Source organism: Cetorhinus maximus, chromosome 5 (genome assembly GCF_964194155.1).
Source record: "Cetorhinus maximus chromosome 5, sCetMax3.hap1.1, whole genome shotgun sequence".
NCBI classification, from domain to species: domain Eukaryota; kingdom Metazoa; phylum Chordata; class Chondrichthyes; order Lamniformes; family Cetorhinidae; genus Cetorhinus; species Cetorhinus maximus.
The window spans coordinates 85870931-85887249 of NC_135883.1; the positions used below are offsets into that span (position 1 = coordinate 85870931).

Sequence of the window (16319 nt, forward strand, 5' to 3'; positions counted from 1 at the left end):
GGGCTCCTCTCGGGGCGCTCTGGATGACGACAGTAGCTTCTCTGCCCCTCTGCCAGTGACCGTAGCATCTGATGAGGCTGCGATAATTGGGGAGATGCCAGCTGTGGCACTGGCGGCTCCCTCCCAGGCGGGGCCAGCACAGGCTCCACTGGCCAAAGGACGACTGCCAAGGTCATCAAGGCCAACAAGATAGCAGAGTCAGCAGGCTGTCTCCAATATCACAGCCAGTGAGGGGGGTGCACCAAGACACAGTACTCGCAAACGTAAGTTTAAGGCACCATGAGCACAAGAGGGACTGTTCATGGGTGATCTTCTGTTCAGTTATGTTTGGTTTATATGTCTACTGGTGTGGACATCAACACCAGTAATTGTCATGTCGATGTGATTTCAATGTGACAGTAACATTAAATTTACTTTTGTTGTGATGGCCTGAGTATGCTTCACCTTTTAATTTGGTGCAGGATACGCCAGTATGTAATGCTGGACATGAGTGGCTCTAAACTTTATTGCACAGGCACAGAGTGGACTTTGGGCTCACATGACAGAGGCATCTCGGACATCCTGGATGGAGGCAGCAGCCCTGGCATGAGGTGGGAGTAGATCTTTGGCAGCCTAACTGAAGGAACATTGGATCAAGGCATCCCTGGTGTCTCTGCCTCCCTGAAGGTTACAGAGGTCTGCCTGCATGCCCTCAGCATTCTCCTCACCATGGTCCTCTTCTGACTCACTACTGGACTCATCCTCTGTGGCCTGTGCAGCTGCCTCAAGAGCCTCTTCCTCCAGTGGGTCACCCCTTGCCAAAGCCAGATTGTGGAGAGCACAGCATGTAACTACGATCAGTGACACCTGCTCTGGGGGGTATTGTAGTGCTCCCCCTGAACAGTCCATGCATCGGAAGCGCATCTTCAGAAGAACTATGGTCCTCTCTATCACCACCCTTGTGGAGGCATGACTCCTATTATAACACTGCTCTGAGTCTGTTCTTGGATGGTGGAGAAGCGTCACAAAGCACCTTTTCAATGGCTAGCCCTTGTCACTCAGCAGCCATCCATCCAGCCGAGCTGGAGCACTGAAGAGCCTCGGGAGTGTCTGAGGATGTAATTGTCACGGGAGTTGCCAGGGTCCCTTGCACAGACTTGCAGAATTTGCATCTTGTGGTCACAAACTATCTGTACATTCATGGAGTGGAATCCCTTCCTGTTGACAAAGGCACCCGGCTGACCCGCTGGCGCCTTGGTGGCCACATGTGTACAGTCGATGGCACCCTGGATGCGGGGGAACCCAGCAATCGCTGAAAAGCCTCTGGCTCGCTCTGTCTGGCTGGCATCACCCGTATGGAAATGAATAAATGTCATGACCTGCCTGAACAGAGCTTCTGTCACCAGCTTGACGCAACTGTGGACAGGTGATTGGGAGACTCCACACAGATGCCCCACTGACCCCTGGAAAGAGCTGGAGACATAGAAGTTGAGGGCCACTGTGACCTTCAGAGTCACTGGCATGGGGTATCCACCCACACAGTTGGAGGTGATCTCAGTCCCAATCATACGACAAATGGAGGTCACAGTCTCCCTTGAGAGCTGAAGCCTCCTGCAGCATTGCACCTCAGACATACTGAGGCAGCTGCATCGCTGCCTGTAAACCCTAGCAGCAGGGTAGTGGCATCTTCTGTGGCCTCTTCCGCCTTGGACTACCTGCTGATCCTTGTACCTGTGCCTCTCCTCATACAGTTCGCTCCGCTGAAAGCTACATTGGGACACGTAGCCTTCTCTCCCTTCTGCCTCTCTTCCTCCTGAGATGAAGTGCCACCAGTGGAGACCACAATCTCCATTACCAGGGTCACAGAAGGCTGTCTGATACCTGAAAGGGTCCACATGGTCAAAATCCTCCGGGGACCTTGGAGACACCAATGAGTCCTCACATACAGCCTGGAAATGCTAACAATGAAGCCCCGAACAGAGATGAAGCTGCCAAGTTCCAATAAGCAACCAACAGCAAACTATCTCCAAAACTCCTCACTGCTCACATTGGCATTGCTGCTGACCCTTTTTATCCCACACTTGGATGAAGTTTTGCAAAATGTCAGCTGGCCGTTTTGCCCATGTGACGAGCACGAAACTGCACGGGCAATGTGGAATCTTGGTCAATTGACTTTTTAGTGGCCTTTTAATTGATGATGGCCGCAGCTCTGACACCCGCGCGCGCCCATCGACCGAAATATCACGTGAGTGCAGGATGACATTGGGACGCTTGCCCAAAGTCACCTTATGCGATTTCACACCCGATTGGGTTAGGCACGTACATTATTTTATTTTAGCATGGTTCCTGAGGATTGCCCATGGTGGATACTAGGTGAATTGGCATGGAGTGGGGTAAGGGCAAAATTAGTGGTGTATGGGGAGAATGGGTCAGCAGGAATTGGCATTAAGTTGGCACAGGGGCTATAAAGGTCCATGGGCATGGGTGGGGGCACAAATTGGCATAGGGGGTATGAGAGACCATGGGAGTGGGTAGAGGCACAGGATGGTTTGGAGGTATGCCATGGGGGTGTGGGTAGAGGGTCATAGGGTGGCATAGGAGTATGAGGGGCCATGGGGAGTGGGTAGAGGAGCATAGGGCAGCATAGAGGGTATGGGGGCATTGAGGGTGTGGGTGGGGGCTCGAGGTAGCATAGGTTGGCATGGGTGGGGCATGGGGAGTGTATGGGGGGGGGTGAGGGCTAGAGGGTTGTTTTTTGGTTGAATGATTTTTTGAATAACTTCAACAAAGTGCCGGTGCACAGAGGCAAGCATTCTGCCTAGTCGTCTCTGTACCTGGCAGCCTTTGCATTCGTTCTGGGGGTGGTGGGCCTGATTTCTAATCCAGCCCGACCCCTCACCACCCCTCTACCACCAGCCACCCCAGAATGAAAATCCAACCTTCTGGGCCTCCCTTTCCCAGGTTGGGTTGGTGAAGCAGGGAAATGGCCTGTCTCTGTGTTCCTGACCGTGGAGCGAAAATCCGGGCCTTAATGTTGGAATTTCTCTATTTACTGGTTTTAGTGTACAGTTGTGATGATGTCAAGGTTGTTTATTTTAAATGGCTTAATGACTTTGTTGCAGCAACACAGCTACATAGGAAAATAAATAAAATGACCTGTGCAGAAAACAATTACAGCCATAGTCACTGCTTTTTTAATAAGCATTTATAGGAGAGGTTACAAACAATGAAAAAACGGATGGGCGGAATTGCCCTATATTTGCACTAAGACATGGTCCTGAAAGGCAGAAAGACTGCAGCTCCCAGGTTCAACGGCATGTCCCTCGAGTGCCTTTTGGACACCGTGGAGTCCTGCCGTGATGCCCTCTGCCCCCACTCTGGTTGCAAGATAGGCAGGAACATTACCAATCTGGCTTGGGAGGTGGTGGGAGTGGTGGTCAGTGCTAACGTCCTGCAAAAGAGGACTGCCTCTTCTGATCTGTCTGATCCACAGCAGGCGGAGGCAGGTACTTCCCTGGTCCCGGGCACTCGGAGGACTGCTGGAGGCCAGAAATTTGCTGAGTCTGAGTCAGATGACAAGCTTCTGGACTCGGTCATGTCACAGTTGCTGGAGCTGCAAAGGCAAGTTCGGAAACATCAGGAAGGGATGTCCGCTGCACTCCTGAGATTGCAAAGCACGAAGGAGGAGTCTGCCCGCCTTCAGGCTGAGGTGATAGCAGCGGCATTGCAACCCACCAAGGTCAACACTGGTAGGATGGCAGCTGCCATGGAGACCTTGATCCAGGACATCGCACATGAACTGTTGCGTGGGTGAACTCCATCGCTGATGCGATTGTTGACCTCCAACCGTGTGTACGCGAGAGAGGTGCGGGGCAGCTCGATCTCACTTCAGCTACCCCTGCTCCTCAAGGAATCAGTCTGGGGACCCGGACACCCATAGGGAGGAGGATCAGCAGGTGTACCCCCTGGAGCCATCCATCCAGGTAACTCTGGGAGTGTCCGGTCCATCCGAATCCCTTCTTCCTGTGACCTCAGCAGCTCCAGCTCCACACCCAAGAGGTAAAAACAGTAAAACGTGGGAAATAAGAGTACTAGACTGCACTGTTTTTCCTTCTGGGGCCCGAGGAGGGTGCCACTGCCACACACCAGGACACTGAAAGCAGTCTGGGGCTCTCCAGAGGACGCCTGCCAAAGTCGTCACAGGCTGGGCGTAGCAGTCAGCAGGCTGCCTCCACCTGTGGTTTGGATGTCTGAGGAGCGCCAAGACAAAGAGGCAGGGTTTAGAAAGTTAAGAAGATGTAGTTGTACAGTTGGGCAGGGGTGTTAATCACTTGTACGTAATGTTCACTATTGTAAATAAACTCTCAAGAATGTCTCCCTACCTATGTCTCCTTGTTCTGATGAGCTGTGTTCTTGTCAGTCAGATGTGAAATGTTACTGCACACGATAAAGGCAGGTGTCTCAGTCCAGCGCCTCTTCCCTGTACTTTATGCAACCTTCAGACCAAAGTGATGGTCCAGCTTCACACTCCCTGGATACATTAATGATGCCTGCACCTCGGCAGTGCTGGTCATTGCTGCCAGAATGTAGTGGGCAGGTGTCACAGAGTTCCGTCATTCTCTGTGTGCGCTCAGCACCTTTAAGGTGGGGCTGGCCCCCATCTCTTCAGCATCTGTGACCAGTAACGCTGTACTCCTGAAGGGGTCAGGTGCTGAAGGCGGACAAGGATCAGGAGCTTCTAAAGTTTCATGGATATGACCCTGATCACAGAGCACAAGTGAGCTGCCCTCAGCCAGACAGGCCAGACATTCTTTGAGACTATGGGAAGAATTTTCTGTTTTGGTGGGGGGGGAACGCGAGTTCTGGTGCGGGCGGGTGTGGACCCGATTGGCGCCTGCGATCGGGTCCGCGCCGCCATTTTACGTGGGCAGCCCAATTAAGGCCCACCGAGCGTACTTGCCAACTCCCGTGGATAGCGGGAGTGTGTGGGCGGCGGCGGGCGTGCACAGACCACCGGGTCCAACGGCGACCCGGCGGTCTATTTAAAAGAAGGCCTGGCAGACTCCTGTAGGCTAGTGACAATGGACAATTCAAGGGCGCATCACAGGGGGTCGGCCGAACAGGCCAGGCTGGAGGGAAGGACAGAGGCGCAGGCCAGGCTGCAGGGTCTGCCACAGGGGCAGGGCAGGCTGCAGGGTCTGCCACAGGAGCAGGGTAGGCCAGCGGGGGGCCAATGCGCCCCTCGCTTTTCAGGTGAATGCCTTGGTGCCTTCCTCGAGGTGGTGAAAGCACGGTGGGAGATGTTGGTCCCCCAGGATGGGAGGCGGAGGCCCCCCCACAACATGACGAAACGTGCCTGGGAGTAGGTGGCGGAGGTGGTGAGCTCCCTCGACATGGTGCGGCGCACCTAAATCCAGTGCCATAAGCACTTCAACAATTTGTTATTCTCTGGAAGGGCGAGTGCCATGTTGGCATTGGGCATTTAACCCGGCAGATAGCCTTAGCCTTTGAGGACCCTCCAAAGTCTTACTGTCGTGACTGCATTGAATCATGTTGGGCATTTTTCCTATGCTGGGTGGGCAAACATATAGTACCCATGCTTAGATCAGCCTGAGTGGTTCATGAGGAGATGAGTTCTCCCCCGCACCATGTGTTGCTCTTAGTCGCACATGACTAGTCTGGGGGCAACCTGCAGGAGGTGCAGCTAGGCGCATACTCAGAACTCCAACACATGTCATTTTCAGGGTGATGAGAAGGTGGAAGGGGAGCCTCAAGGTGTCATGGCCAAGAACCATCTGCTGCCCTCAACGCTGCATGTAGTTGTGCCTCCATGCTATGGGAGCAAAGGCCGTGTGGTTCCTAAAGTGATGTACGCAGCATGTGTCCAAGGTGGCCATTGGGGGAGGTTGGGAGCAGGTGTACTATCTTTGTGTGACTGATCAGCAGTAGCATGGAGAGAATGCACTGGAGGCTTGATATGGGCCACTCTGGCTGGGGTGTGGCGTGCGCGTGCAGAGTCCATGTGCAAATTTCCACAATGAATGGTGTTCTCTCTTTCTCAGGAGAAGAATGCTCATAATGCGTCGGAACATTCGAGGACTGGAGGCGGCCAGGCTCACCTCCTCGTGTTAAGCCACTTCCAACAGGAAGCCCTTGAGTTGGAGAGGTGCCATGCACCCAGGTCAACTGGTGTCGGTCAACTGGTGTCGGTCAGGCTGGGGTGGAACAGCCAGGTATTTGAGGCCAACAGTGAGATCTGCAATGTCCTCCCAACATCCATAGCACTGATGATTGTTTAATTTGTTATTGCTGCAACATTGATCGGTCACAAAGTGATAGATTCAGAGGTGTGGAGCACAGAAAAAGGTCCTTTGGCCCTTTGAGGATGCGTGAGTCAAACACGTTCCTAAGTATTCTAATCCCATTTTCCAGCACTAGGCCCATAACCTTGTATGCCATGGCATCGCAAGTGCACATCCAAATACTTATTACATGTTAGGAGGGTTTCTGCGTCTACCACCCTTTCAGGCAGCTCGTTCCACATCCCCAAAACACTCTGTGTGCAAAAGTTGCTCATCACATCTCCTGTAAATCTTGTGCCCCTTACCTTAAATCTATGCCACTTGGTTACTGATCCCTCCACCAAGGGGAAAAGTTCCTTTCTGTCGACCCTATCTATGCCCCTCATAAGTTTATATACCTCAATCATGTCGCCCCTCAATTTCCTCTGCTCCAGGGGAAATAACCCCAGTCTATGCTATCTCACCTCATAAGTCAAACTCTCCAGGCCAGCCAACATCCTGGTAAATGTCCTCTGCGCTCTCTCCACTCCAATCACACCCCTCCCGTAAAGTGCATTTCAGAACTGCACGCAGAACTATAGCTGTGGCCTAGGCAGCGTTTTCTGCACTTGGAACATTACCTCATGTTCCTATATTCTATGCCTCGGCTAATAAAGGCAAGTATGGCATTTGGCTTCTTAAACACCTTATGTGCCTGTCCCGCTACCTTAAAGGACCAGTCAACATGCACACCAAGGTCCCTCTGATCCTCATTACTTCCCACGGTCCTACCATTCATCATGTATTCCCGTGCCTTGTTTGTCCTGCCCAAGTGCATCACCTCACACTTATCCATATTACATTTCATTTGGCATTCGTCAGCCCATCTGACCAGCCCGTCTATATCCGCCTGTAATGTAAGGCTATCCTCCTCACTATTTGCCACCCCACCGATGTTTGTGTCCATTGATTCTTGAAGGTTGCGCGCATAATAAGCTAACTGATCCACTGTCCTTGTTGTTCATTTCAGCATCATCAGAGCATGGCCGGCCCCTCTCACACTTGAGGGCTCTCAAGTGTCACCTGCGTCACACCATTTCTGCGAGGCAGGCACCAGCGCAGATACTAGCACCTCGGTGGGCATTGGAACATCGGCTAGTGTCCCGGGGCACAGTGGAGAGGGCACTTCACATTCGCTGGAGGAGCTGGCAGAGTCAGAGAGTGCCAATGACGGCAGCAGTTGGAGGACTGCAGGGGACAAGGCACATGCTCAATCAGTGCCTAATGATGTGCCTCTGGAGTTGTCTGCAATGCAGCAGCTGCAAGAAATGTGGCTGGGTGTGCGGGAGCATCTGGGAGTGATACATGAGGCTATGCTTCGCTTGGTGTTCATGATGGAGGAGTCCACGTGGAGCATCACTGATGCAGTGAGCTTCATGGCAGAGCGTCATGCTTCCTCCATGGAGAGAGTGGCGACTCTCGTGGAGAGGCGCCTCCAGGAGAACAATCAGGTCCTCCTGGGGATATGCTCGGACCTGCAAGCCCTCACAGCACCAGTGGCCACAGCTGGTCAGTGCCAATGTGGGAGATGGTGTGGGCTTCAAGCTTCCCAGCTTGTTGCCCATCTATCCATGGTGAGCAGCGAGGTCTGAGGCGACCTCACATCAGCGCAGCAGCTGCCTGTCGTATCTGCGGGCTCCTCTCATGGTGCTCCAGATGAGGGCACCAGCTGCTCTGCCCCTCTCCCAGTGACCGCTTCATTCGGTGAGGCTGCGACAACTGGGGAGATGCCAGCTATGGAACTGGCAGATCCCTCCCGGGTGGGGCCAGCACAGGCTCCACGGGCCAGAGGACGACCGTCAAGGTCATCGAGGCCAACAGGACAGCAGAGTCAGCCACTCCGAGCGATGGGACAGCACCAAGATATAGTACACGGAAACGAAAACATAAGGTACCTTAGGCACACTATGGGTTTCCCACTGATGCTTTTGTGTTGGCCCGAGATTAGGTCCTTATAATTTTATTTTGTTTGCTTAAAGTATTGTTTTGGAATTGTGAGGACATCTGATGTTTACAATAAAAATCAGATGTGTTACCATGGCTGAGGATGGCTCGTTTGTTCTGCATGTGTATGTTTAAGAGAAATGTTATGAGTATTTGGTTCGACATTCAAATTTATGTCCAAAGCCCTTAGTTCCTGCTGATGACCTGGCAGATTTAGCACTTAGGTGCTGAGTATGGAAGCGCCAGGCAAGGCTGGTCCTGCTGATCCATTTGTGTTGTGCTAGCTGAAGGTTCGTTGGATTAAAGCCTCCTGGGTGTCCCTGCCTCCTTGGTGTATCTCGGGTCAGTGTCTAGCCCCTCAGCATTCCCCTATGCTTCCTCATCCTCAGAATCAGTGCTGGACTCATCGTGTGCAGCTGCAGACACTGCGTCAATGTCTTCATCATCCACTGCATCCCCCCTTTCTAGCGCAAGATTGTGGAGAGCGCAGCATGCAACCACTATCACTGACACACAATCTGTGGGGTACTTGAGTGCGGCCCCTGAGCGGTCCAGGCATCAGAAGCACATCTTGAGAAGACTGATGGCTCTCTCCATCACAGCCCTTGTGGAGGCATGGCTCCTATTCTCAGCTTCTGATATTGGATGGCAGAGAGGCATCATGAGCCACCTTCTGAGCGAATAGCCCTTGTCACCCAGCAGCCATCCATTCAGCCGGGCTGGAGCACTGAAGAGACCCGGCACCTGGGAGTGTCTGAGGATGTAGGCGTCGTGGGAGCTGCCAAGGTACCTTGCACAGACTTGTAGAATCAGCATCCTGTGATCACATACTATCTACACATTCATGGAGTGGAATTCCATCTTGTTGACAAAGGCACCGGGCTCACCTTCTGGTGCCTTGATGGCCACATGTGTACAGTCTATAGCACCCTGGGCACGAGGGAAGCCAGCAATGGCCGCGAAGCCTCTGGCTCATTATGCCTGGCTTGCCTGGTCCCAGCAGAAGTGGATGAAGGTCTATGCATGCCTGAACAGAGCGTCTGTGACCTGCTTGACACAAGTGTGGACAACTGATTGGGAGACACTGCAAAGATCACCCTCTGAGCCCTGGAAGGAGCCAGAGGCATAGAAGTTGAGGGCAACTGTGACCTTCAGAGCCATTGGCATGGGGAGTCCACCCACACCGTTAGGAGGGATCTTAGGGCCAATCATCTGACAGATATAGTTGACTATCTCCCTTGATAGTCGGAGCCTCCTTCGGGACTGCACCTCAGTCATATTGAGGTAGCTACTTTGCCGCCTGTATACCCTGGCAGCAGGATAGTGGCGTCTTCCACCTTGGACTACCTATTGGCCCTGCGCCCCTTGTGCCTGCGCCTGTACTCCCAAAGGTGGCTCCCCTGGAGGCTGAATGTGCTCTCCTGACCTCCTCCTCCGTCTAGCCCTCTCTTCCTCCTCAGAGGAGCTGCCTCCAATGGACATGGCTAAGGGGAGGCCTCCGGAAAGCTGCAGGCCCGCTAAAGATTACTGACTGCAGAGTGCTGACCCGAAGTTTCAAAGTACACAGAAAGTTGCTGGAATGCATTCTGAACTGCTGCAGATCACACAGGCAAGTTTAAAATACTTTCTCCAATAAATAATCCACAAAGCAGATTGACAACCCCGCTGAGCCCTCTTATCCCACCTGTGGATGAGGTTCACAGAAAAGTCTCTTACCCGCCTGCCCGTTGCGCCCGTGCGCCGACATGAAGATCGCACGGGCGCCTAAAAATTGCCATCGATTGATGAATTAAGGGCCTTAATTGGCCCATTAATTAATGGCGGGCACTCGTCGAACTCCATCGCGCGCCTGCCCAGCAAAATATCGCGATGGCGCATGGTGACGTCCAGACGCTCGCCCCCCGCATGTCAAACTGAAAATTATGCCCTATGGGGAGAATTTTCTCCCTGTCAGGGGGGTTGAGCGGGAGCGGCTGCGTGCCGCCATTTTACGCGGGCGGGCCAATTAAGGCCCGCCCAACGTGACGCACATCCGGAAGTGCTGAGCATTCCCTGTGTGGGTGGGGGGAGGAGGCTGAGTTGGGGCCTGCGCTCTTTCACGCATGTGCACAGAGCTGCCTCAGGGAGATTACTTTGATTTGTAAAAATTTTAATAAAGGAAAAAAATTAAAGACATGTCCTCTCATGTGACAGTGTCCCATGAGCTGGGACATGTCTATGAATTTTATTAAAAATTTCCATCAATGTTTTAAAACCTTCATGAAACTTCATCCCGCCCATGGATGAGGTTTCATGATAAATGCGAAGGCCGCCTGGGCTCTTCGCCTGCCCGCCAACCTTAAGGTTGGACCGGCAGCTCAGTTAATTATTTCAATAGGAATTTAAATGGCCTTAATAGGCCTTTGACAGTTCGGTGGGCATGCAGCTGACTCCGGTGTGCACCTGCTGAACTGAATATCTGAATGACGCGCGATGACATCGGGACGCACGCCTGATGTCACCGCATGTCATTTTACGCGTTGGCAAGAGGGGCCCGCCCCCGCTCACCGACCCGAAGATTCTGCCCTATGTGAAGATCTATGGAGTGTCCTCACTGCATGACATCAACATCCTCCTGCAATTGAGCAACTATTATGGCTTCCACTGCATCTCCATGACGGGAGCATTCTCACAGAGGGTATTTGCGCTGCCATAAACCAGACTGGAGTCAAACGTTCATAGATGCAATGTGAGGATCCATGGTGTCTCCTCACTGCATATCGTCATCACCCTCCATAAATCCAGCAGCTATGAGGTCCTCCCAAGCACGCTTGCCTTGTTTGGCCAGTGGAAGGGCGCCGTCATCGTTCCTTTTTAGGACCTCCTCACCCTCATCCCTGTTGACATCCTCCTCATCGAAAGAGACCTCCAGCTCCTGCATTTCCTCCTCAGCCAGATCCTCTCCCTGTTGTAGCGCCAGGTTGTAAAGGGCACAGCAGGCGACGATGATGCATGACACTCTCTGCGGACTGTATTGCAGGATTCCACCAGACTGGTCCAGGCACCGGAACCTCATTTTCAGCATCCTGATGGTTTGCTCCACCAAGTTGTGAGTTGCCTCATTGTACCTTCACTCTACTGCAGTCTGAGGCTGCTGCACGGGTGTCATCAGGCACATCCTCTGTGGGTAGCCCTTGTCCCCAAGGAGTCAACCCTGCAGCCTCTGTGGACCCTGGAAGACATCAGAGATTTGTGACCGACTGAGAATGTAGTAGTCATGGACACTCCCTGGAAACCATGCGCAGACCTGCAGGATGCGTTTGGGGTGGTTGCACACCAGCTGCACATTCAGCAACTGGAAACTCTTGTGGTTGACATAGGTGACCCCTTGTTGGAATGGAGATCTGAGTGCCAAATGAGTGTAGTCAATCGTACTCTGCACCTGTATGAAACCCGAGATCTGAGCAACTCCAATCACTTTTGCCTCCTGGCTCTCTTGGTTCAGGGCAAAATGCGCCCTCGCGAAGATGGCATCCGTGACCTCATGGATGCATTTATGGGTGGAGGCTTGTGATATCCCACCTGTGGAGCCCTGAAAGGAGTTGCTGGTGTAAAAATTGAGCGCCACAGTCACTTTCATGGCCACTGGCAGTGGATGCCCTCCATGTCTCCTCGGCGCCAAATCCTGCAGTAGCTGGCAGATGTGAGCAACCAGTTCCCTAGACATGCCCCGTCTTTGGTGACACTGGTTGTTGGTCAGCAATGAAAGGCGGCGTCTATAGACCTTGTGTCTAGCTAGGCGCCAACCAATGACAGCTCGCTGTGGCGCTGTGGGAACCCCAGCTGCCCCTTCTTCCTTAGGGTTCTGCTCCTCTCTCTGTGTAGCCAGGCACCTCCATTGCTCTCTTCTCCGTCGTTTCTGCTCTCTGAATGACATTGCAAGGGGCAGTGAGCGCCTCCACCAGTGACTGCTTTAGCAAGGAGATTGTACAACGTGCTCAGTCATCTAACTGTTCTGCAGTCCACTCAAACACTTATTAGTTTGCAGTCTGTGCCCAGGGCTGAAGAGCTCTGGAGCATTTGGTGGCAATTTCATGCCTCTGCGTTGCTTGAATGGGCAGATAAGCTAGAGACCTGACTCAGTGCATGTCAATGTGGTTGCATCTAAACTGTCTCAGCTGCAGAGGAATTATCACTTTTTACAAGGTTTCCCTAATGCGTGGCTGCTTGTGCACTACCTTCAACCTCAGGGCAGCCCTTGCCCCTCCACCCCCCCCCCCCCCCCCCCGCCCTAATGCGCCTCAACCTTGAATTCCAACAAGTGACTCAGGTGAGCGCTGCGCAATGTTGCTGTGCACTCATCTCTGAGCTCCCCTCAAACTGCAGCCCGCCAAGTGCACGCCTTATATATGCTGTTGTGAAGCATGTCGTTGTGCAATCATGCTGACATGGGCGGATGATCCAGCTTTTGGGGGGAATGGTGGGATGATTCCGGCAGGCTGGCCATATTCAGATGTTTTACAATGAGTTTCCCAACGTCCAATGGCGGGAAACAAGGCACGCCATCCACGGGCTGAGTGGACGATTGCAAACTGGTTTCACGACGTCGTGAAACACATTCCTGGCCTTTTCACCATACAGTCCACTTGTGCCGTCAAACACACCCAACGCCAGTGGGCACGGGAAATTCCATCCAATATATTCTATGATTCTTTGATATAACATAACTAAATAGGAACAACATTAATTTCTCTGGGGTTTCTTCAGATCCTCCACTGCGATCAAGACAGATGATTAGGAGAGCTCCCATGGAAATTCACTCTTGAAATTTAAAAGAATGAAACCTATCTCTTTTATTGAACATTGCAGCACTTTGAAATCACCTGTATAGTCAATTCAAATAAAGAAAGCATGGTGGAATCTTAAGTTAAAAAAGAAAGTGCAGCTAAAAGATCTACTTACATGTACATGGGCTGCAACTGTAAATGAGATGTTTTCTGTGGGCCCTGGTAGCCGTATGAGTCAAATCCTCCTATGAAATCAACTATTGTGTAAAAGAGAAACTATATTAGATTCCATTGGATGCACTGATTATTTAACAAATTCCTGTTTGTGTTTACAAAAAAAATCTTCTCGCTGTAATACAATTAATGCAAGATTCTCATAATCTATTTCTTTTCTTCTATATGCTGCCCCTTGGTGACATCATCCAAGAATACATTAGCTTCCATATGTTGAAGGGTCATTCGGACTCGAAACGTTAACTGTGCTCCTCTCCGCTGATGCTGCCAGGCCTGTTGAGTTTATCCAGGTATTTTTGTTTTTGTTTTGGATTTTCAGCATTCGCAGTTTTTTGCTTTTATCTTAGTGTATAATGATGACATGCAGATCTACTTTACCAGTACTTTTTTCACCCCTCTATTGTCTTTGAGCTGATAGACTACTTGACTCTGCTGCTTGTATCCTAACGAACAGCAAGTCCACTTTGACCACCACCCTTAGACCTACATTGGCTCGAGGTTGAGCAAAGCCTCGATTTAAAAGATTTCAGATCTTGTTTTCAAATCTTTCCATGGCCATGCTCCTCCCTATCTCTGTAACCTCCTTCAGTCCTACAACCCTCTGAGATATCTGCACTCCTCTAATTCTGGCCTCTTGTGCCTTCCAAATTTTAATTGCTCCACCTTAGGTAGCCATGTTTCAATAGTCAAAACCCTAAGCTCGGCGGGCGGATGCACGCCTGACCAGACTGAACATAAAATGATGCGCAATGACGTTGGGTGCATATCCTGACGTCATCATGCATATGTGATATTTTGGTCGGCAGGCGCGCGTCAGAGTTGGCAGCATAACCGCCGACAATTAAAAGGCCTATTAAGGCCATTAAATAGGTAACTAAAAGAAATTTTTCGCTGACCATCCAACATTACAGTTGGTGGGCAGGCAAAAAGGCCAAGCAGCCTTTGCATTTTTTAAGAAACCCCATCCATGGGAGGGATGATTTTTCCAACAGCAAATAAAAATAAAATAAAATGTTTTAAATTTTATCAATAACATGTTCCTGGTCATGTGACAGATGAGGGGACATGTTTTATAACATTTTATAAACCTTTATTTTTTATTTTGAATACTGTTCATTTCTCCGAGGCAGCTCTGTGCCTCAGGGAGATTTTCAAATGCTCACTCGTGTGCATGCGCAAAGTTCGTGCTCACCCTCCTCCCCCCACCCCCAAACAGGCAGCGCTGAGTACTGCTGCTCATGTTTCACTCTGGGTGGGCATTAATTGGCCTGCCAGCATAAAATCACGGTCCAGCCCCAATTGCGGGCAGTGGTCAGCTTCCCGGCCAGCCCCACCGAGCCCGCCCAATGAGGGAAAAATACTCCCCCATGTCTTTATTATTGCTTGGCTGCTTTCCACAACCCATCATTATTTCAGTAGGGGATCCTAAATTCACAGTTTGATTGACAGCTCAGGGAGATTATTAAAGGATTCTTCTTTGATGTGGGGTTATGAATAAGCCTGTTTGTTTTTATAAAGGATTAAATGTTTTGAACATTTGGGATGGGAGTGTTTTTTTTTACTATAGTAAAGGCTGGAATAGATATTTTGAACTTTATTTTATTTCATCTCAACATGGCTCCTGAAGTCTGCTCTTGGTGGATGCTGGGTGGGCTGGCATGGTGGGTGTAAGGGCAAAGGGTGGCAAGTGGGTTGGGAGAGAAAGAAAAGCAAAAGGAATTTAAATAATTTACCAGAGACACTTAATTTTCCATTTTGGAAAATTTTATCTCTAGTGTTCAGAAAAAATAATTCAATGAAACTTCAGTAAATATTATTTGTCAGATAAAGCTAAAAAGAAAAGTTACTTGTGCATTTAAAAAAAAATCATGAATCAGTGGTTCTACTGCATTATAAAACAGTCCCACAAAGAGAAGAATCCTTCTATCCTTTTAAACAGCCTGCCTCATCACTCCACAGCCCCTGTGGCCACCTCCCACCTGCATCCAAGGACAGCGGACCTGATTGTATCCTGCACCTTCCCTGCCACCCCCCAGCCCCTGGCTCCCAACCCTGGAGTGAAGACCCTGCCACTTGGGTGAGTTTCTCCTGAGGCAGGTGCGGCAAGTGAGAGATATCGTGACTCGCGCTACCCACCTCTGGAGTGAAAATCCAGGCCTTGGTGTCAAATTTAGTTTGATAATGCTCTTGTGAAGTGCCTTGGGTCCTTTTACAATCTTAAAAGTGCTATATAAATGCAAGTTGTTGTTTTTGAGATATCAGAGGAACCAATCTATACCCTGGTTTAGATTTCCACCGTCATCACTTGGGTTGTAATTTGGTGGAGCAGAATGCCCGCCTGATTTTCATCACACTATCTTTGCCAGCCTTAATTTCCTGCCCATATCATATGCTTCCTGGCTCCGGTTCTTCCCCCATGCTCCCATCAACTCTTCTATTAATGGTTGAGTCATCATTCTCCACACTCTGGAATTCTCTCTCTAAATTTCTCTGCCTTGCTACACCCCTCAGAACTTCCAAAAATCTCTTCAAAACATACCTCTTCTCTTGTGCTTTGGACCACATTCTCTAATTCCCCTTCTATTCCCGCTACCCCCAAATATGAAGCACGTTGTAGTATTTTAGGACATTAAATGTGTTCTAGAAATGCTGGTTGGTTTTTGAGCTGTGACAGTGTCCAACCAACAATCAGTTAAAACATATCAGAAACTCCAATCATTGAGAACGTGCTTGGAATTTATCAAAAAAAGAATTTGGTTATCATGTTTTTCCATGTAGTACATCTGCTTAACTGTTCAGTTGATTAGAAGCCTTTTTCGATGCTGTTTTCTAGGACCATAAAGGATTCTTCTCTTTATGGAACTGTTTTATAATGCAGCAGATCCTCTGACTAAATATGAAATATCTCAACAACAGTGATACATAATTTTGTAGAAAAATGAATAAGTAACTTTTAATTTTTAGTTTTAGCTGACAGATAATATTACTGAAGTTTCATTGAATTTTTTTTCTGAACCCCAGAGGCACAATTTTCCAAGATGGAAGAATGTGTTTC

The 16319-nt window shown here is 50.3% G+C and overlaps 1 protein-coding gene across 1 annotated transcript in view; it reads right to left on the bottom strand.

Annotated features, from left to right (window-relative positions):
- nkain2 (sodium/potassium transporting ATPase interacting 2) overlaps positions 1-16319 on the bottom strand; it is a 468973-nt gene that overhangs the window by 34447 nt on the left and 418207 nt on the right. The window contains exon 5 of the mRNA XM_078542174.1: positions 13206-13287. Coding sequence (XP_078398300.1) covers positions 13206-13287 — 82 coding nt within the window. The remainder of the gene's footprint in view (positions 1-13205; positions 13288-16319) is intronic.